The 22,404-nt window shown below is 32.7% G+C and overlaps 2 protein-coding genes across 4 annotated transcripts; both read left to right on the top strand.

The window, feature by feature from the left end:
• Positions 1–898: 898 nt before the first annotated feature.
• LOC128281443 (MATH domain and coiled-coil domain-containing protein At3g58250-like) lies at positions 899–1,669 on the top strand. The gene is made up of 2 exons (XM_053019656.1): positions 899–1,243; positions 1,326–1,669. Exons 1-2 carry the CDS (start codon positions 1,056–1,058, stop codon positions 1,495–1,497), a joined length of 360 nt encoding a protein of 119 aa, XP_052875616.1. The 5' UTR covers positions 899–1,055; the 3' UTR covers positions 1,498–1,669.
• An 11,142-nt stretch (positions 1,670–12,811) lies between these two features.
• LOC108489170 (MATH domain and coiled-coil domain-containing protein At3g58270-like) lies at positions 12,812–14,846 on the top strand. Of its 3 annotated transcripts, none has more exons than XM_053019655.1 (5): positions 12,812–12,946; positions 13,078–13,262; positions 13,351–13,508; positions 13,849–13,994; positions 14,079–14,846. In XM_053019655.1, exons 2-5 carry the CDS (start codon positions 13,102–13,104, stop codon positions 14,688–14,690), a joined length of 1,077 nt encoding a protein of 358 aa, XP_052875615.1. In that variant the 5' UTR covers positions 12,812–12,946; positions 13,078–13,101; the 3' UTR covers positions 14,691–14,846. The 3 variants fall into 3 exon arrangements, with proteins under 3 accessions (XP_052875615.1, XP_017648983.1, XP_017648984.1); XM_017793494.2 differs by having other exon boundaries at positions 12,829–12,984; XM_017793495.2 differs by lacking the exon at positions 12,812–12,946 and having other exon boundaries at positions 13,007–13,262.
• The last annotated feature ends 7,558 nt before the right edge of the window (positions 14,847–22,404 follow it).

Below are 22,404 nucleotides of genomic sequence, written 5' to 3'. Positions count from 1 at the left end.
ATCCACAAACTTAGGTAGATCGGTGCGGCGGAGACCCAGTGGTGACCACTCTGTGGACTGTATGGTTTTTAACTGTTGGTTTTGGTTTCGTTTGACAAAACATTTTAGGAAAAACGACAGTTTTACTCAAACAAGGGTTTTCTGAAAATACGAACTGGACTTTCAAAATATAATGATTTCATTAGTCTTCTGCTGTAATTAGTGCTTTGGCAAAATAAATTAATTAATAAAACGTTTTCAATAAAAGTTGTATAAACGGAATGGGTTACCAGGCTTCAATGAATTTGCACTGTTTTCAAAACCCTTTTATTGTAACATTACCATATTTGGACATAACATATAGTCCGAATTTGGGGTGTTACAAAAAAAATAAACTTATATTAAATATATAATACTACTCTAATATAAACATTAAAACAATGTTAAGATGATTATATAAAAATTTCAATAAATAAAAATATATAAAATGTATAAAGTTATTAAATATTAAAGTAATATAATATAAATATTTTTAAAAATTTTAAAAAATTAGCGGGGCCTAAAATGGGCTTAGGTTAGTCTTTTATAAACACGGGCAAGTTTAGGTAAAATTTTAAGCCTATATTCAGGGTCGAGCTGGGATTGGGCAAGCACAAAATATGTTAATATCATACTTAGGCTCAACCCAAAGCCAACTCAACCCGATCCATGAGCATCTCTATATCTAGTTTTGATATTTATCCCTACTTAATTTTTCATCATTTAATTTTCAACACTTAACATTTCAATATTTGCGGAAAGCATATTTTATATAAATTTAAAAACACAACTCTAAAATTTTAAGTTTAAAAAATAAGATGTTAGGATGAAATTATGGGATATTATATATCTAAATATATTGTATATCTCTTTTAGGCACATATTGAGGGCATATGTTAGGATTTTGAGCGGGGATTAATAAATATATACGGCTTCAATTTAAAATCTTCACCCCTCCATTTTGTTTTGGTTTCCCAAATTCTCTAATCCTACGAGGAACGGTCTAACCCCTGTTTTTTTACCGAAAATTGAAGTCTATGGATGTTAATGGACTAATAACGAAGGTCACATGGAGGGTTGAAATTTTGAGTGCAGTTCATAGTCAGTCCAAGTCTCCGGGTGTTAATGGACAAATAACGAAGGTCACATGGAGGATCGAGAATTTCTCCAGTATTAAAGACGGAATGCTCTCTTCTGAAAATTTCACTGTTGATGGAAACAAATGGTAATTCTGATCTTTTTCTTGTTGGGTATGTTTTTGTTTGCATTTTATATACCGAACTTAGATTTGCAAACTTATTTGGCAGGCGACTTAGCATCTACCCGAAGGGGAACAAAGTGGATTTTTTGTCAATTTTATTAGAAGTTGCAGATTCAGCTACTTTGCCTTGTGGATGGAGTAGAAATGCCCAATTTGGACTTGCAGTCATCAATCAATTCGATCGTGAACCTTCCATTACGGATGGTATTTTTTGTTGAACCAATAACATTTCTACAAAACAAAGTATCAACCTTCTTATGGTTGTTCTTATTTAATGAGTTTACAAAACACAGCTAATCACTATGGGTAATAGTTATTCTTCAAAAATAAAAGTAAAGGAAATGAATAATCTACACAATTTTGAAAAAGTTTGGAAATAGAAAAAATTTGTTTTGAATATAAAGAATTCAATTTATGCTTAGATTTGATTAAGGGTATGATTTTTTTATATTGATTAGTTAGATCCAATTTTAGTTTCAAAATTAGGTTATATTTAAATCGAGATTTTGATATTTGATTTCAGTGAAATTTAATTTAGGAATCATGTGAATGAAACAACGACTTGGTTTGTTTGGTGAATAAATATTATGTTTTTGTAGTGAAGAATATGAGAAAAGATAAAAATAAAGGGGAAAAATAAAAGGAAAATAAAGAAATAAAAAGAAAGAATTAAATTGTTCAAAAAAAAAGTATAAGGAATAGTTTTAACAAATGGAAAAGATGAAAAAATTTACATTAAGTTTGTCTATTGACACGGTTTCTCTGTCTGTCTATTGACACGGTTTTATCATATTTTTCCAGAAAAAAGAAAAAGAAAAAAAACTACTTCTCATTCTTTAATCGTATTCTTGCTTTGGTTTCCCTTTTGTTTCTGGTTCCTGGAGAGTTCAGATGGAAAAAGAGATAGCCAATCTACGATTAATTGATGAAGAGGAAGAAGCGTTCCAAGAGGAAGCAACAGTAGTAGAAAGGAGTTACCAGCTCTATTTGGTGGGGAGATGTTTAACTGATAGTGTGGTCCATTTTCCCTCGCTACGTAACACAATGGCTGATTTGTGGCATCCTATAGGAGGGATATGTATCTTAGATCTTGGAGAAAAACGATACCTTTTCCAATTCTTTCATGATGTTGATATGTAAAGAGTGCTTGCGGGTACTCTTTGGTTTTTCAATAACCATTTGCTTATCCTGCAACAAGTCAAAAGTGAAGAAGATCCGTCAGCCATAGTTCTGAATTTTACAGAATTCTGGGTTCAAATACATGAGTTGCCCCCAGGAATGATGACTGAAATAATAGCCAGGCAATTTGGTGAATTTTTGGGAAAATTTTTAGAATATGATTCTTCTATTCCGACTCTGAGCTTAAAAAATTTTATGCGCATTCGGGTTTGTTTAGATGTATCTTCTCCGTTGAAAAGAAAGAAAAAAATCCAGATTGGAAAATCGAAGACGGTGTATGCTCGCTTTCAATATGAAAAACTGAGCTTATTTTGTTTTATTTGTGGAAATCTAGGGCATGGAGAAAGTTATTACCCTCTTCGACTTCATATTGAACCATCCAAAATTGTATTCGGCTGGGATATTTCATTGAGGGCACTGGTGCGGCGACGTAACATGATGGTGAGCAGGTGGCTCCGTGCAGCTGATGGATCGTAATGGAATAATGGAAATATGGAAAGTATCAATCAGAGCAGTAATTGGGAGATTAACACTAGGCGCAATTTAAGGGGGGATTCGTGGAAAATTTTTTCAAATCCCAATTTAATTCATTTGAATTCCAATCAAAAGATTTTATAAAAGGGATTGATAGTTGGCAAAATCTGGGCAGTGAAGAATTGCATGATAGTGGTTTTAAAAGTGGGCCCAATGATATGATATTGGAGGTGGAGAATGATCCTTTAATTATTTTGGAAAGAAAAAAATGGTAAATGGTAGTGGATGGTTCATTAATTACCGTGAGTAATAATGTTGAAGTAGGTTTTTCTGATTTAACGGCTAGCTTTAGTGAACAGAGCAGCTGAATGCAATGAAAATATTAAGTTGGAACGTTCGTGGTTTAGGAAGATCACGAACTATTAAGAGGCTAAAAAACAAGTTGAGATCTATTAATCCCCAAATTTTGTTTCTTATAAAAACAAAATTAAGTTATAAAAGAATGGAAGTAGTTAGATTGAAATGCGAGTTTGAAAATGGAATTGATATTGGAGCGTTGGGCTCAAAAGGAGGACTATCTCTGGGTTGGAAAGGAAATTCATTGATCCGACTCAAAAATTTTACTTCTTTTCATATTGATGTTGAGGTGTGTGATAATGAATGTGATGCAGTTTGGAGATTAACGGGGTTTTATGGGAATCCGGATGAAAGGAGCAGAGTTGAATCTTGGGATTTACTTAGACGTCTGAGTCACGATCAAATGACACATTGGGTTGTGTTGGGGGATTTTAATGAAATCACAAACTCTGTTGAAAAAAAGGGGGTCGACTGAGAGCTGAACATCAAATGAATGAATTCCAAATGACGCTGGAAGATTGTGGACTTAACGATCTAGGTTATATTGAAAGGTGGTTTACATGGAAGTGTGGAAGGTTTTTGGCTACAAACATAAGGGAGAGGCTGGATCGGGAAGTTGTATCTTTGAATTGGGTGAATCTTTATCCAAGCTACCAGCTAGAACATTTGAGCCACTCTTTTTCAGATCATTGTCCTATACTACTGGATACTATGGGAAGACAAAGGAGTGAGTTATGTAATAAAGACAAAATTTTACGGTTTGAGGCCAAGTGGTGCTTTGAGAATTTATTTGAGCAGAAGGTTAAGAGATATTGGGCTGATTCTTCAAGAAGTGTTCCAGACAGGCTAGAGAGAATGGGACAGCAGATCTAGAGATGGGAAAAATCCAGAAGTAGAAAGCAAAAGAAGAACCACGCAGAATTAGAAGAGCGACTAAATAGTCTCTATACTCGGGATCCAACTGATGAAATACTAGCTGAAATTGTAGATGTCCAAATGGGTCTTAATTTGGAGGCTGATCAGGAGGAAATTTTTTGGGAGCAACGAACTTGCGTCAATTGGTTAAAAAATGGAGATTGAAACACCAGTTATTTCCATAAAGTAGCTGTTCAACGACAAATTCGTGGACAAATTAAGGGCTTGGAAGGGAAGAACGGCACAAGGACTACCACGAATAATGAGATGCTGAAGCTTACTTTGGATTTTTTTGGTAATCTTTTTTCAGCTTTAGAAACGGGTACGGATGAACGCCTATTTGAGTTAGTTGAAAAAAGAATTACTGCAGATATGAATGAGAAGCAGCTACAGAATTTTACTAAGGAGGAGATTACTCAAGCTGTCAAATTGAAGGAGCCTTTGAAAGCCCCCGGAATTGATGGATTCCCAGTAATCTTTTTTCAAAGGTACTGGCATATTCTTGGTACTGACATTATTAGCTACTGTTTGTCTATTTTGAATGGAGAAACTGAAATAGGTGAGATTAATAAAACACGTATTATTTTGATTTCTAAAGTCGAAAATCCAAAAACCTTTCACAATTTAGACCAATAAGTCTGTGTAACATAGTTTACAAAATTATCGCGAAAGTCTTGGTGAATCGTATGAGTGCAATATTGGAAAATTGTATTAATGAAGCCCAATGCGATTTTTTCCCAGGAAGACATATATCGGATAATGTGCTAATTGCTTACGAGGTCCTTCATTCATTGAAGATGAAAAAGAAAGGAAAAAAAAGGACACTTTGCGCTTAAACTCGATATGAGTAAAACGTACGATCGAGTTGAATGGGATTTTTTGGTTGGAATGATGATGCATTTGGGTTTTCACGAAGACTGGATTGTTCTCATAATGCTATGTATTTGTTCTGTTTCCTATTTTGTGAGGCTTAATGGATCAGACAGTGAGTGGTTTTCACCTTCAAGAGGCTTATGACAAGGAGACCCTCTCAGCCCTTATCTCTTTTTGATTTGTGCGGAGGGTTTTTCTACGCTACTTAATGAAGCAAAAAATAAAGGCCTGATGAGGGGTGCCCCTATTAGAAGAGAAAGATTGTCGATTAAACATTTGTTCTTTGCGGATGATTGTATTCTATTTGGAGACGCATCAAACGAGGGAGCTATGGTGGTTCAAGATACTATTTAGGAGTATGAGATGGTTTCGGGTCAGAGGGTGAATTTTGATAAATCACTCATCTATTTTGGAGCTAATGTAGATACAAATGTCAAAGAATCTATTACTAATTTACTAGGTGTTCGGGTGGCTTCCAATTCGGAAAAGTATTTAGGGATACCTATGATGGTAGGACGGAAAAAGAAGCGGCCTTTTACCAATTTTGTAAACTGGTTTAGAAAACGAATTGAAGGATGGAGTTTGCGTTACTTATCTATGGGAGGAAAGGAAGTTTTTGTTAAGTCAGTTTTACAAAGTATACCAGGTTACGTTATGCAATGTTTTGCTCTACCGAAAATGTTATGTGGAAAACTTAAAGGCGTAATGAATAAGTTTTGGTGGTCCAATAACAAATCGCTTAAGGGTATTCATTGGAGTAATTGGGGTGCTTTGTGCAAACTGAAAAATGCTAATGGGTTGGGTTTTAAAAATCTAGTTTTGTTTAATAAAGCCTTATTAGCAAAACAGGTTTGGCGTCTTTTATCCCAGCCCAATTGTCTTTTAGCAAAAGTTTTAAAATCCCGTTATTACCCTTTTTCAAATATATTATCAGCAAAAATTGGCTCTTACCCATTGTTTACCTAGAGAAGCATTTGCAGTGTTTGGGACCTGATTGACAAAGGAATTCTGTGGAGAATTGGTAATGGTGCTAGCATAAATATTTGGAATGACCCCTGGTTACCTAGAGCAGGAAATAACAGAATATCAGCTCAACAAATTAATCCAAACTGGACGACAGTAAATCAGTTGATTGAGTCTGAGACCAATACCTGGAACAAGGATCTGATTTATAATATTGTTGATGAAGATCATGCAGCTCGTATTTTTTCTATTCTGCTTTCTGAGGCTAACTCGGAGGATATGCTGGTCTGGAAACATGAAGGCACTGGGGAGTATTCTGTGAAGAGCAGGTATCGGGTCCTTGTTACAAAACTATTACATAACTCTACATACACTTCCTCTAATGTCGAGGCCTATAAGGATTTTTACATATCTTTTTGGTCTTTGAACATCCCAGCAAAGATAAAAATACATTTATGGAGACTGTTTAATAATTTTTTACCCCATTACTGTAATTTGCTTAAAAGAAGTTTAAAGGTTGAAGTCAACTGCCCCATTTGTAAGGCAGCTCCTGAAGATTCTGACCATCTGCTGTGGTCTTGTGGTATCTTACAGCAGATCTGGGCTTCTCTCAAAATCAAGATTGCTCCTGATGATGGCTTTTCGAGCTGCAAAAGTCGTTTTGTTAATACTTTCTCTATAGCTGATAATCATAACAGACAACTTATTGCAATTTCTATATGGGCCCTATGGTATAGACGGAACAAGTTGATTTATGAAGGAGTTAAATTTTCTTTGCAGGAACTACTTGGATTCATTCGAGGTTATGGTCATGAAATCTACCTAAGCCAAGAGAATTTGAGAGTTTTTTATAGATCTCCGGAAACAGAACGATGGAACCCCCCAGAAATTGGTTTTATTAAAATCAATTTTGACGCAACTTTTAAAGTTGACTCCAGAACTTCTACAACAGTAGTACTGGCTAGGGATTCAAAAGGAGAAGTGGTAGGGGCAGAAACTTATCTGTTCGAAGACGTTGTCGACGCTTTTGTGGCTGAAGCGAGGGCGTGTGAAAGGGCTATCCTCTTCGTGATCAAAATGGGTTTTTGACGGCTGCTTGTAGAGGGGGATTCACTATTGGTTATCAAAAAGCTCAAGATAAAGAGGGAGGATAGATCGATTATTGGAAATTTTTTTGGAAAAAAGTATCTTACCTTTTTGTTCCCCGGTTGGTGAATGGAGCAGCACATACTTTGGCTTTGGAAGGAAGAAGAAGACAAATCTCTTGATTTTGGGATGATGGAGTTCCGGAATCAGTCAGGATATTGGTGGAAAGGGACCGGACGGCCTGGATCCAGAGTTATCAAGTTTCTTGCTAGGTTTTTGTGGCTTTGAAGATGGAGAAGGTTCTTTGAATCTCTATGGTTTGTCTCAAAGTTGCTGGTTTTTCCTCATCTGCGCTATTCTCGGAAACGTTTCAGATACAAAATGTGAAGGAAATTTTTGGCTGGTATTTGGAAGTGAATCGCTTTGGTTTTGGTTGAAAGTGGTTTTATTTTCTATGCTTTTGTTGTTTTGTTTTCCTAGGTGCGGCTTCATTGTTTTTAGCCGTTAGTTTGCTGCTGCTTCTATCTTTTCTATTTAATTTTGTTGTGACTTTTGCTTTATTTCACTTGAGCCATGTGCTTCAATAAATGCCAGTCTATTCAAATAAAAAAATTACATTAAAAGAAATAGAGAAGGGAGGAGAACAGAGGGAGAAAGAAAAGAGAATGAAAAAAAACAAGTTTAAAAGAAAAATATTAAATTGCTCAAAACGAAAAAAAATATTGGAACCAGTTGTATAATTTAACCTAAAATTTTCATTTGAAATGATGATTTAACGTGTCATATCAGCTTATTGTTATACCATTAACAACAATTAACACTCAGTGACTAAAACGTTAAAATACGATAACGTGACTAAAATGTAATATTTCAAACGTAAGTGCCTAAAATATAATATTAGACAAATAAAAGTAACTATTTTGATAGTTTATCCTAAAATTAAAGGGAGTTATTTTTTAACATCATCAAATCTAAGCTATCTATACCAACATATATTTTCCAAAATAAACACTTACACAATAACTGAATTGTAGTAAAATCTGAGAGTAGTTAGAATGGGATTAGGGTTTGTAGATTGAGGGGAAATAATGACTTTGAGAGAATTTTGAGATTAATTTTGAAATTTCAGTAATAATTTAAACAACATTCACTAAATTTGTAAACTAAAATAACGTGACCATTTTATGAGTGTTATGCTGAAATAGTAACTTGAAATGTCAATAAGTATGTAATAATATATTTATTGCACAAAAGTTTAGAAATAATAAAATTTAACTTAATAAATATAATAAGTTTAAAATTTCAAATTCTGAAAAAGTTCAAAAATTAAAATACAAGAGACTAAATTAATAATTTATGAACAATATGGGGCGTAATAATAATATTTAACCGCTTAAGCAATAAGTTGTTTAAAAAAAAAAAGCAGTAAACTCCACTAGTAGTCACCTAATCATTAGTAAATTTTATTTGGTCATTGGTCATTAAATTACTAACGAAAGATAACTCATTAGCTTTTAAGATTGGTATATAACAACTTTAACCCTCAACATTTATAATAGTGTCAATTTAAGCTTGATTCTAAAAAATTAACCCTCAACATTTACACATTAAGTAATTTGGTCTTTTTTTTTTTTAGTTTTACTTTTATTTGTGACATCGAGGGTTAAATTTATAAGAATGAGAAAAGATAAAAAAAAAATTATCTTAGACCTTTTGGAGTTCCCATTTTTGGTATATTTCCGATCAAATTTAGTTGATAGATTTTTTTTTTAGCTTTTTAGGTTAAAGGATCACCAAGAAAAGTAAAATAAAAAAAAAGTTAGAAAATTTATTTCTAATAAATAATGCTATGAATACATTGGATACAAAAATTTCAATTATTTCTCTTGTTGGATCATTGTCTAAGGCGAAATTTTGTAACACATTTGGGCATCCCATTGGTAAGCCAACATGGGTTAATTCATCCGATTATGATATTATTGACTGATTTGTGCGTATATGCAGAAAATTTTCTCATTATTACGGTGGATCTTTAAAAAAAAAAAAAGAGTTTGTATTGAATAAAATATATACTTTGGTTTTTTAGTGTTAAAACTTTTGCTTGTAAGCACAAAAGTATTGTGCGTGCTATTTTTAAAAGATTAGGTTTGGAATTTTTGGAAGAAATTTGTACGAAAGTGAAAGAAGAACATGTTTTTTCTTTGATTTTTCCAAGAGGTTTTTTTTCTTTGCAAAAGTTCTATAGAGGAAGAATTTGGTATTTGGATATTATTTGTATCAATACTCAATATCAAATTACATAATGTGTAAACATTAAGGTTAATATTTTTAGAATCAAGACTAAATTGATATAATGCATAAATATTGAGAGTTAAAGTTGGAATTATGCCAATTTAAAAGCTACCATGTCATATTTTCATTAGTCATCTAATGGTCGGTGACAAAAAAGAAGAGGAAGATAAAATTGAATAATTGGGTAATTATTTTGTAACTTTCATAATTGGGTATCTGAAAAAGAAATTTATCAATAATTGGGTGACTATAAGTGTAGTTTACCAAACAAAAGGCTTGACCCTTAATAAAAAAAATTGTAAAAATTAATTGAACCTTTTAAAAAAAATGTGTACCTTATTGAGTCCTTAATGATAAAAAAAATCAACTAAGTCATTTTTTTAATGATAAACATTAGTATATAATTTATGTAACACCTCTGACCCGGCCTAGGAGTTTCGGCTAAGTCAAAGGCGTTACATTCGATCACCGAAGTGATCTCGTAAAACCATTCTTTTTACTTAGGTCCATTTGATTGAAAATCACTCTTTAGTTTTTAGGAAAAACATTCTTTAGTTTGAATTGAACTTTTTAGAAATTCAATTACAATAATATTAATGTGAGGATTTAAACAAAATGATGAAAAGGCTTTTAAGAAAATTATTATGAGTACTTTATAAAGCAGTGGAAAACAAATAATAGTTTTTAAACTGAATGACATGCAAATACTAGTAGTAATATTTAAATGTCATGCATAAAATTAAAAACTAACAATTCCTAAAAATAATTGATTAAGGGAAATTTTAAGAAAACTTAATAGTAGAACTTAATTAAAAAAATGACTTGCTAATCCGAAGGTCCTCTGATGCTGATTTGAATCTTATTTTCTACATTACCTAATATGTAAGGAAAAGGGTGAATGAGCTTACAACGGCTCAGTGTGAGACTAATCTTAAATCGTTATATATAATCAACTGTACAGTAAAGTATTTAATTCATAGCATAATAATAATTAGGGAATAATAAGAGAAACATATAATAAATCAATACATATACAGAATATAATTATGATGCACATTTATGTTTTAATTTCTCATCCGTCCATCCAAACCGCTCTAGAGCATTACTCGACACACCATCTCACATAACACATAACAACAACTAACCATCTCGGATTTGATTTTCAATGATGGTCGTTCACTGGTCATCTGTGATGATGGCTATTACTACCACCCTAGTTTGATCTAGTTTTGATGGTGTTTTAAAACGACCATCTCGTCTTATCCAGTTTAGATGGCTATACACATAAACTATCATCCCAGTTAGCCTAGTTTGGTGGCTTTTTAGCCTATCATCCTACCTTATCCGTTTTGGATGACATTGTCTCCTACTTCGTGTAGTACTAACTTTCGGTGTGGACTTAAATTGCCATTGTCTCCAAAGGAACTCCTCCGTCCTCCATTCCCAATCATATCATACTTATTATAAAAAAATTGATACTATGCTTATTTAACACATTTACTGTCACAACTTATCATCAAATGACATGTAATCATGCATTCAATCAATCTCACATATACACACATATATTTGATGCGTGTAAAAAGAATAACAATAACGCATATACAAGGGTTCGCATACATCATATATAGAGGTCACACATAGCATGTATAGGGTTCGCATAACTAAATATGTATAATTCACCTATTAAGTAATTAAATATCGCATATAATTTTTAAGGGTTCACATATAATCTCTACATACTCACGTTACAATTCCTATAGTGTTCGCATGATATTTATATTTCCTCTAGGTTCGCATATTATACAGTTCACATAACAACTCTTTTAATTTCCTAATACTACAATTAATCACATTAGATCCCACACCTGGTTTGAAGACTTAAAAACCTTAGCTTTGGAGAGACGAATGATCTACTCGAGAAAAGAGGGATGATTTTGAAGATTTTGAATTCCTTGATTGAAAATCGATTTAACAATAGAAGAGAGAAAAAGGAACAACCCAAGAATTTGAAAGAATTTTGCAATATGAGTTTTGAAGGAAAAATAGAGAATAAATAGAGGGAAGGAGAATAAATTCTATCACGATTAGAAGATAAAAAAAATGGATTTCTATTTCTATTTGAATTTATTTAAAAAAGATTAATTTCAAATTAGAATAAAAGATTTAAAAAGTGGAATTTTAATTCTATTTGGGGCATTACTATAATTTTTTAAAGTTTAGGGCATGACTGCAATTTTTCAAAGCTTGGCTAAGGGAGAGTATTTTATCACTTAAATTATATCTTATTTCTTATTTATTTTAGTCAATTAATTGTGCATATCTATTTGGAGCTAAACTTTACTATTCTCTATTAGTTTATATAATTACTCAATATTTTTCTAGTTTATTTAACTATTATAGTTTTTTTATACTCTCCTATTTTAGTTCGTATATAATTATTAATATACATAGTCAAGACTTACTATTAATATTTTATTTTACCTCTTTTCTAATTAGGTCCTAACTCAATTAAAATTCATTATTTTCAAATTAAATCTCGTAATCAAGTTTTGTTCTAATAAAACTTAATTATATTATCTTAATAATTTAATTAATTAATTTTTACCTTAATTTTAATATTCGTTTCAACCCCATAATTTTGTAACCCGATTAATCTAACTCCTATATTTTGAGATGTGACAGTTTTGACCATTAATTGTACTAATATGATTTATAGAAACTACCATGAAATGACATATGACATTCTATGTTAATAATTTATTTTAAAAATTTTTTTTAAAATTTTATCTAGAATAAACTTGGACAGATGATTGTTTAAGTTTATTTGAATCTAGATAATCATTTATTAATATTCTCTCGAATGTGTGCAAAATATAAAACATTAAAATTATAAAAATATTTAAAAATAATTTTTTCCCATGTGACCTTTTGGTGACTCATCATTCACGTATGTAACTACTGTTATGTTATAGTAAAGGCTTTTTTGCACGAAAAGAAGGCGCCGACTCCTCTCCATTTCTGCAAAATTTAGATTCATGCACTTAAGATAAAAAGAATAAGCAATGGTCCTTACCCAATAATTAATTTTCAATTTCCTCATAATTTACATTAAGATAGGGATCAGTTTAGTCTTTTTTCATCTCTAAGCCATATAACTTTGACCTTTATTATAATTTAGTCTCTACTTCTGGATTAATCATTAATTTAATACAATTATTTATTTAAAATTCGATTCACATCTATTATAACTCTAAAATATTTACTATATCTATTTATAGAAATATAGTCCTGAAACCGAACTTTTTGACAATCCGAGAAAATTTTATAAAATACTAAAATTTCAAAAATTAAAAAGTATAACAATTAAAGCATAGAAACTAAATTAGTAATATAGGGGCTAATTGCTTAAAGGTTAAGTAGCGTAAGCAATGACGTGTTTAAAAAAGAAGGAACAAGACTTTAAGTCAACAAGCCTGAATATATGAATCAAAGAAGGAGAGGAGAAGAAATCTTGAATCTTCCCAGGTAGCATCTTCTACCTCCACATTATCTCATAATGGAAGGTATTTATATATCTTCATAGCTTTTATTTTTTTTTATCATAAACCCTGCATTGTCTAAAACCCTGTTTTTTTTAACTGAAATTTTGAGTGTAGTGGATAGCAAGTCTAAGCAAGCCTATGGAGGTGACATGGAAGATAGAAGTTTTGAGTGATGTTCCTAGTAACCGTTTGGGTGTCAATGGACAAGTAGCGAAGGTGACATGGAGGATTGAGAATTTCTCTAGTATGAAAGACGGAAAGTACTGCTCTGAAATTTTCACGGTTGATGGCAACAACTGGTAACTTGGATTTTTGTTCTTTTTTGTTATGTTTTAATTTGCTGTTTTACTCCCATGCATGACTTGGATTTGCAAACTTATTTGGCAGGCAACTTTGGATCTACCCAAAGGGCGACACAGTGGGTTTTTTGTCAATTTATTTACATTTTGCAGGTTCAGCCAATTTGGCTTCCAAATGGACTAGACATGCCCATTTCAGAATTGCAGTCATCGACCGATTGGATCGTAAAAATTCCAAAACACGAGGTATGCTTTGGGGGCTGCGCATTTCACCTGGGCCCTCTCGCTCAGTGGTGAATGCTTGTGCTTTCCATAGAAATAGACTAGAGCTAACATCTCTTATGTTGTTTCAATGACAAAGTAAATTGGAACAGAGCCACTAGAGTTTTTTTTTTTTTGGGGGGTTACAGAGGAAACTTAGAATTTAGAATGGTCGTATTATCTCCCATTGTTGACCAATAGCTCAGCTTGTTTCAGGTTTTGGCAGTCGAAGATCCAGATGTCAAATATGTTATCTATGCCCTCCTTTTTTCTTAGAACCAGTCATTTCCTTGTTTACTCAAGTGTTTGGTCTCGCTTTTGGCAGGCATTGCGTTAAAGTTCGAGGCAAAAAAGACTACATGGGGCTTCCGTTCATTGTTATCTCTTACTGAATTACGCAAACCTGAACGAGGCTATCTCCTCAATGATGTATGCTTGATTGAAGCTTACGTTGTCACTTATAAGACTGATGTAAGTCAACCAAATTAGCTGTTAATATTAATGCATTTATGTATGTATCAGTGTATCACTATAATTGCTTTTCCGCCATTTCAGGCTACTGTACCTAAGGAGGAAGATATCAACACATTCTTCACTAGCTTAGAGTCAAAGTTTTTGAGCTCCAACACTAATATTTCTCCAAAAGAAGTAAAGGAAGCACTGGCTAACGTAGAAAAGGCCTTGAATATGACCCCGGTTATTTTTTCCAATTCAGGGAAGCTTTCTTCCCTTACGCATGCATTCAAGATACTAGCTAGTTTTGGTGGTTCCTCTACCACCCTTACAGTTGAGCAAAAACAAAAGTTGTTGGCCATAGAGAAGAGCCTGAAAAAACTAGCTGACCGAGCAGCGAAAGTATCGCAGGACAAGAATTCCCTTACTGGGAAGGAATCTGATAACTTGATGGTTAAGAATAAATTGGATCGTAATCGAATCAAATATAAGGAGTTCGAATCAGAGGTAGAGAAAAAACTTGCTGCCCTCCGGGTACAAGTTAAAGAAGCAGAAAAGAAAAGGGATAACATGTTGGCTGAAGTAAAGGAAATGGAAAAGAAGATGGCTAAGTACGAGGCCGAAGCCAAGAATGTTGAGGAGGAGGAGAAGAGTGTTGAGGCTGAATGGGGAAGAATCAAAGCTTCCATCTCTTCCATTAAAGGAAAGATTTAAAAACAGTATGTTAAGGAATAGAAACTGTTATAGCAGTTAGCAGTTAGAGGTTGGTAGTTAAGGTTGTTATAATTAGTTATCAGTTGACAGATTGTGTTTAAATACCATGCCTTGGTATTCAGTTTTTATACAATAAAATTGAGCTTTTTCTAATTACTATGGATTGTGTTCTTATTCATTCGAGTTCTTTGTATGTTTCTCAGCAAATTAGAATTGTCACAACAATTTGACACTTGCAGATAAAAATAAGTGGAATAAATATTCAAAAGGTCCTTGTACTATAGGATTAAAAATAATTTAGTCTTTGTCAAAGTAAACAAAGTTCTGATTAAAATATTAAATGTTGATAATGTTAATAGTTAAATTGAATTTTTTGGAGTTAGATGCTTAAAATAGAAATACATTAATAGTTAGGTAACTATTAGTGTAATTTATCCTATAAATTATATTAAAAAAATAATATCTGTTAACTCGCTATTATAGTCACTGTTATAACAAGATTTTGCTGTAACAACCAAGTTTATAGAAAAATCCAGTTTTATATTTTATTTTAACAGCCATAGTTATGAGATTAAATTAACTTTCTATATATCATTTAATAATTAAAATATTATTTCAATAAAATGATTAAATTTATTATTCATATTTTACTAAACCAAATAATCTTTAATTAAAATATCAATTGTATATTATTATCCTACACGCATTAAATTTCTTTTTGGTGGTATTTAATCGTTAAAGGTCTTATTAATGTGAACTCTACTATTTAACTTTTTCTATTTTCCTAAGATTTTTTTCTTTAACTTGCAGCATAATATTAGATTTTGTACCAACACTAGAATTATAAATAGTTAGTGAATGATATATATACTTTTAAGTTTTTTTTAGAATTAATTATTGAAATAGTAATTTATCATAATTATATATGTTTTTTAAATATAATTAAAATTCTTATTTAGTTACATATATATGCATTAAATTTCTTTTTTCGGGCATTACAAATTGTAAATATATTTGTTAAAGATAGAAATATTGTATATAAAGAAAAATATATTAAAAGAACTAGTTGATGTTTTTTAAAAATAATTACATATTTATTATTTTATTTTATAAGCAAAAAAATTATTGATTAGAAAAACTTAAAAATTTATTAATTATAAACATTAAAAAGCTTTAAAAATGTATTCTGTTTCGTTAGGAATTTCTTTATTAATTTTGTTTCCATATCTGATTTGGTTCATAAGATTATCTTTGATTTTAAAAATTTACTGATAAGAATAAATTTGTTGGTTTAGTTGTAATGCTTAGTTTACCTATATGTCCCAAATTTGAATCTTTTTGCGTGCAAAAGTGAAAATATTTTTTCTCCCTATTTGTGCCGCTCACATTGTTAGAAATTGGGTTAAACTCAAACTTCGGTTAATCTGATAGGATAGTAGTTAATCTGGGTTGTTGGAATATTATGTTTTTGTTTTTTTTTTTTTTTTTTTTTAGAGTTGAGAAGTATTCTACAAATTCTTCCACTTCTGTCGTCCCTTCCTCCCTCTTTCACACGTTATGTTTCTTTCTTGTCTTTTCTTTCTTTCTTTTGCCTTCTGTTTTCTTTTTCTTAATTCTTATTGCTAAATTTACTTTTTGCTCTTCTGGCTATCTTTCCCTTTTCTTTTCTTTTTCCCGTACGTTAACACCTTTAATTTCTCACTTGCTGTCATCCAGATGCCAGATTTCCTTAGTGTCGTGCTAGCACCTTTTTGCTTACCGTTGGTGTGTGAGTTTTAGAGATTCAGTAAAGTTTCATAGTTTTTGTAAGTATATTTGTATGTGTTATTTTTAGTAAGTTGATTTTGGGAATTGTTGAGATGTTTCTTTGATTCGGTTGATGTTGGCAGGGTTTGTGATGAACTTGTTGTTTGGTTTTGTTTAGGAGAGGACATTGTGACAGGTAACCCTCCAATGAGTTGAGACTTCGGGGAACCGGTTCTTTACTTGGTAAGTGTTTGAGTGCTCAGATTTAAAAACTAGCTGAGGTTGGTTGGTAATGGTCAAACGCCTTCTGTCATTTTGGTCGAATACTCAGTTTGAGCAAGTTTGAAATGGTAGTTTCGATTGTGGATGTCGTAACCATTTTTTTTGAAAAAAAGGGGAATCGACTTAGATTTTGAAAAATGGAAACGAAAAAACGGGAGTCGCCACCAATCCTTTTTGATGAGATGTGATCGGGTCACCTCAAATTAATCATCTTTAAAAGTTAAGATTCACTAAAACGATAATATCTGGTCTACGAAAATCAGAAAATGAGTTCGGGAGTCGATTACGCACGAGGAAGGATTAGCACCCTCGATACGGCCAAAAAATTGGTACCTAGTTGATTAATTAGTGCCTTAGTGTCGAAAAATAAAAAACTTGAAAGACTTTGAAATACGATCCTTCTTTGTAAAACATTAAAATGTTAAAGACATTCTCGTCTCGAGGCAACGATGCGTCATATCCAGTGAGTTAGGATACGACATCTCGAACTTTTGAGAATGAGCTTGCCTTTTATTTAAAATCGATGTATTTTAACCTCTTTTAAAGGATATTCGGTTAGTTAGGGTGGACGAGGAAAATCGAAACCCAGTAAGTTTGGGCACGTTTCCTCGAATTTCTGAACCCCAAACATTGCCTTTATTTGCAAAAGATCTTATTTCGAGATATCAAAATGTCATACCCGGTAAGTTAGGGCACCACACCTCGAAACCCCGAAAATAAGCTTTTTTAGACTCGTATAGCAATTTAAAAGAGTATTCTGTTATTTAGATTAATGAGAAAAATCGAAACCCAGTAAGTTAGGGCACGAGTATCTCGAATCACCAAATATAGAATATCACTTTTATGAAAGAATTATTTTAAGGTATTGAGTAAAAACATAACGTGATTCATAGTAATACATAAAAACCGATCATAATTAACGTGTAACAATGAATGACAATAACAAGCAATTATAAAAAGATGACATAAAAGCAAGGTTAGTAATACGCAAATATAGACTAATGCGTGAGGGGAGTGAAATGGTCGAATACGCAAGCAAATAGATAAATAAATAAATAATGGCAAAATGAAATGTCAATTATGGCGATGATAACGATATAAAAGTATATACATATGTGTATTAGGGTATACACGTAGTAATGAGAAATATATAAAGGAAAAAAATATATATATATATAGATATATATGTATATATATGTATATATAATAATAGCACCATATTAAAAGATACATATGTATAGTATATATAAAAATGCATACGTAATAAAATTACATAGTATGTATATGTTAGTAATAATTATGATGATACAAATAATGAATGATTTAAGGTTTGAAAGAATTTACAAAGGTATAAATAAATAGGTGACGAAACGATAATAATGAGAATAACGATATATATAAGTGATACAAATACGCTAAAATACGTATATATATATATTAAATTAGTTAGTATAAAACAATCGCATATAGGTAATTACATATAAAAGGGTTATAACAATAAAGGTAATAATGCAATAATGATAACAATGAAGGGTATATTAGTAATTATATTAAAAATGCAAAAATAATGATAATAATAAAACATTACATAAATATATGGGAAAATAAATATACGATAATATCGAATGTATATACATAACATATCGTGTAATACAAACAAAATATACACATAATACATATACATGACATACGTAATATACATGATAGATCATAATATGATATTTACAATATAAAAAACTATAACAAAATGATATGCATGATATAATATTAATTTACATGGGCATAATGTGAAGTATAATATACAAATAAATATTAAAAGTATGTATATATGACACAAATGTATTAACAAGACAATGAGATCAAAAACTAATAATAATAATATATACGCGTATGTATATGTATTGAAGATATATTCATAAATACTAAAACATATCCTAATAATCACAACAGTAAAGATAAAAATGTATATGTGACATAATGCAAGAAAAGTATATAAATGTTATGATATCTAAAACATATAGAAATGAAAGAGATATATGATGAATAATGTAAAGAGATTTGTATGAAATAACAGGAAATATATGAATATACGATATTTACAAGTATATACTTAATATAATTATTTTTTTAAAAATGATATAAATAAATGAATACATGAAAATAATACCATATACACAAAAATACCTATATATACATATACGTAATGAAATATGTGAACTAATATTAATATTAAAGAATATATACTATATGTATATAATAGTAGAAACAAACGAAAAGTGTATATATATAGTTAAATATAATATAATAATAATAAAACAACAATGATAACAATATTATATATATAACAATTAATATTTAAAATTGAATTAAGCAGTAAAAATAATATGAAATTTAAGGTAAAAAAATAGATGAAAAGGGATGAGATTGGATTAAAACCAAATCTTTGGGGCGAATTTTGAAAGAAATTAAAGGAGAAGGGACTAACTAGAGCGCGTTAAACTATGGGGATCAAATAAGTAATTTATCCAAACACTTGAAACGACACCGTTGGAAGGGGACTAAATTGAAAAGTGTAATGGATTTGGGGTCAATTTATAAACACCGAATGACTTGATTGTGAAATATAAAAATGCGAAAGGGCCAATTGCAAATAGCCCTTTCGCTCAAAAAACGCGGATCCTACCTTGAGTGCGGTCGGTCGATCCGACCCGCGTCCAAAACTACGTCGTTTATCATTAAGCAGGGGGACCAAAGCAGTGCGTTTGGTCCCCTATAAAGCTAATTTTTTTAAAAATTCATTTGAGACCAGTGAGGAAAAAAAGAGAGGAAGAGGAGAGGGAGGTCAGAGCGATTTCGGCCGGGAGGGACGTCGGTCCGATCGCCGTGGCGCTGGCCGCCGCCACGGCCACCGTGCACGTGGTAGGAATTTCGAAAAAGGTAAAATTTTCTCCTTTTTTTGTGTGTTTTCTATATGTTTGTGTTTAGTATATATACTGCTTTAAAATAGGGTGAAAATTATATGTACGAATGGATTCAAAAAAAGAAAAACGAAAAGAAATAGAGATAAACCTTCGGTTCAGTCTCCGATTGCTCTGTTTTTGCTGTGATTCTTCAAAAAAATTTGTCTAATATTGCTTATTATTTCATCAAAGTGTCTTCGTGCCTCCCAAAGGTTTTTGATTTTTGCTTTTAAATAGCCATTTACATGCTTATCATCTACATATTTACTATATTTTCTTCTTTGTATGGCAGACAAACGGCGGTGGTAGTGCCACTAGCACTGAGGCAGTGGTTGGAGTCAGAAGACCCTAGGTGCGGCGCACCTAGGGTTTGAAACTTTTGCTATTTTGCTTTAAAGGTTTGGGTTGGGTTTGGGTCAAACGGGTTAGAGGGTTTTGGGCCCAAAAATTGGGCTTGTACAGCTGCCCCTCTTTGTTTGTTGTCGTGTAACGAGAACAGAGCAAAGACTTAAGAAAGACCAATTTTTGCCTGGTCTCATCGTGTCTAGACTTGTTTAGCACCCCTTTTTCCCTAGGTAGCTTTATTCCACTCTTGTTGCTTCGCTTCACTTCACTGTTCCACTGCAACTTCAAGAAGGCAAGGTTTGTTTTAATCTGCCCCACTGCAACTCTATGGAGATAAGACATGGGACTTCAATCAATTCCGCTGAAACTTCAAAAAGATTTGCCGTGGCTTTTAGCTGCTCCAACACCATTTCAGGGAGAAGATATTTGATTTTCAGCCTATTAAGGCTTGTCATCTTTGATCTGTTTCCCTACTACTTAGGGTTTTAGATCTGTAAACTCAACCTGTTACCCTACTGCTTAGGGGTTTAAGGTTCTTCGTCTTCGGTCTGCTCCACTACTGCTTAGGGAGATAAGATCTGCAATTCAACCTGTTATTCTACTGCTTAGGGGTTTAAGGTTCTTCGTCTTCGATCTGCTCCACTACTGCTTAGGGAGATAAGATCTGCAATTCAACCTGTTACCCTACTGCTTAGGGGTTTAAGGTTCTTCGTCTTCGATCTGCTCCACTATTGCTTAGGGAGATAAGATCTGCAATTCAACCTGTTACCCTACTGCTTAGGGGTTTAAGGTTCTTCGTCTTCGATCTGCTCCACTATTGCTTAGGGAGATAAGATCTGAAATTCAACCTGTTACCCTACTGCTTAGGGGTTTAAGGTTCTTCGTCTTCGATCTGCTCCACTACTGCTTAGGGAGATAAGATCTGGAATTTAGCCTGTTACCCTACTGCTTAGGGGTTTAAGGTTCTTCGTCTTCGATCTGCTCCACTATTGCTTAGGGAGATAAGATCTGAAATTCAACCTGTTATCCTACTGCTTAGGGGTTTAAGATTCTTCGTCTTCGATCTGCTCTACTACTGCTTAGGGAGATAAGATCTGCAATTCAACCTGTTACCGTACTACTTAGGGGTTTAAGGTTCTTCGTCTTCGATCTGCTCCACTACTGCTTTGGGAGATAAGATCTGTATTTCAACCTGTTACCCTACTGCTTAGGGGTTTAAGGTTCTTCGTCTTCGATCTGCTCCACTATTGCTTAGGGAGATAAGATCTGCAATTCAACCTATTACCCTACTGCTTAGGGGTTTAAGGTTCTTCGTCTTCGATCTGCTCCACTATTGCTTAGGGAGATAAGATCTGCAATTCAACCTGTTACCCTACTGCTTAGGGGTTTAAGGTTCTTCGTCTTCGATCTGCTTCACTACTGCTTAGGGAGATAAGATGTAACACCCCGAACCCGAGACTGTTGCCGGTGTCGGACACGAGGGGTTAACAAGCCAAAACCACTTATGGCACCGACCAATTTGACATTTCCAGGCAAGCTGGAAAACTGCGTCGCTGTCGCCTTAAAAAGTATATCTCGAGTTTCACAACTCGGAAACTGATTCCGTAAATTTTCCCTAAATTTAGACTCATATATCCATCCATGAATTTATTTCTAGAATTTTTGGTTGGGCCAATTGGTACAGTTTATTAGTTAAAGTCACCCATGTTACAGGGGTCGACTACACTGACCTTCGCGCGTTACAACTTGAATATCTCTCTGTACAGGGTTTCAATTCTGATTCTGTTTGTTTCTAATGAAACTAGACTCAAAAAGGAATCTGTAAATATAAGGAATGACTTCTAATTCATTCTGGATAATTTATCGTAAATTTTCAAAGTCGCAACAGGGGACCCAAAAACCGTTCTGGCCCTGTCTCACGAGAACTTTAATATCTCTCGGTATACTGTTCATATGATCATTTCGTTACTTTCATATGAAAATAGACTCGTCAAGGTTCGATCGCATAATTTATTCACTATTTAACACCATTCCTACAAATTTTGGTGATTTTCCACATCCACGTCACTGCATCTGGCAGCATCTGTTTTTAAGGTAAGCTTTACCTATAATGTAGTTCCCATGGACCAACTATAGTCTAGTCATACTTAGGTCCAACATATGATCATATTTAGCCATTCCAATGGCTGATCATGTGACCAACTCTCTCATTCCAAACCATAATCACATCATGAAACCAAATATAATTACAAACCACATATGGTCAAATTCCATACTCCACTTTTATGAACCATTTTCGCATGGCCGCACACATATACATCACAAGGTACTTAAAAACAACCGAGGGTAGTCCTATACATGCCATATCCAAAACTCAACTA

Source organism: Gossypium arboreum, chromosome 10 (assembly GCF_025698485.1).
Source record: "Gossypium arboreum isolate Shixiya-1 chromosome 10, ASM2569848v2, whole genome shotgun sequence".
In the NCBI taxonomy this organism is placed as follows: domain Eukaryota; kingdom Viridiplantae; phylum Streptophyta; class Magnoliopsida; order Malvales; family Malvaceae; genus Gossypium; species Gossypium arboreum.
Note: the sequence above shows the minus strand (reverse complement) of the source record. Positions and strands in the feature narration are given on the sequence as shown.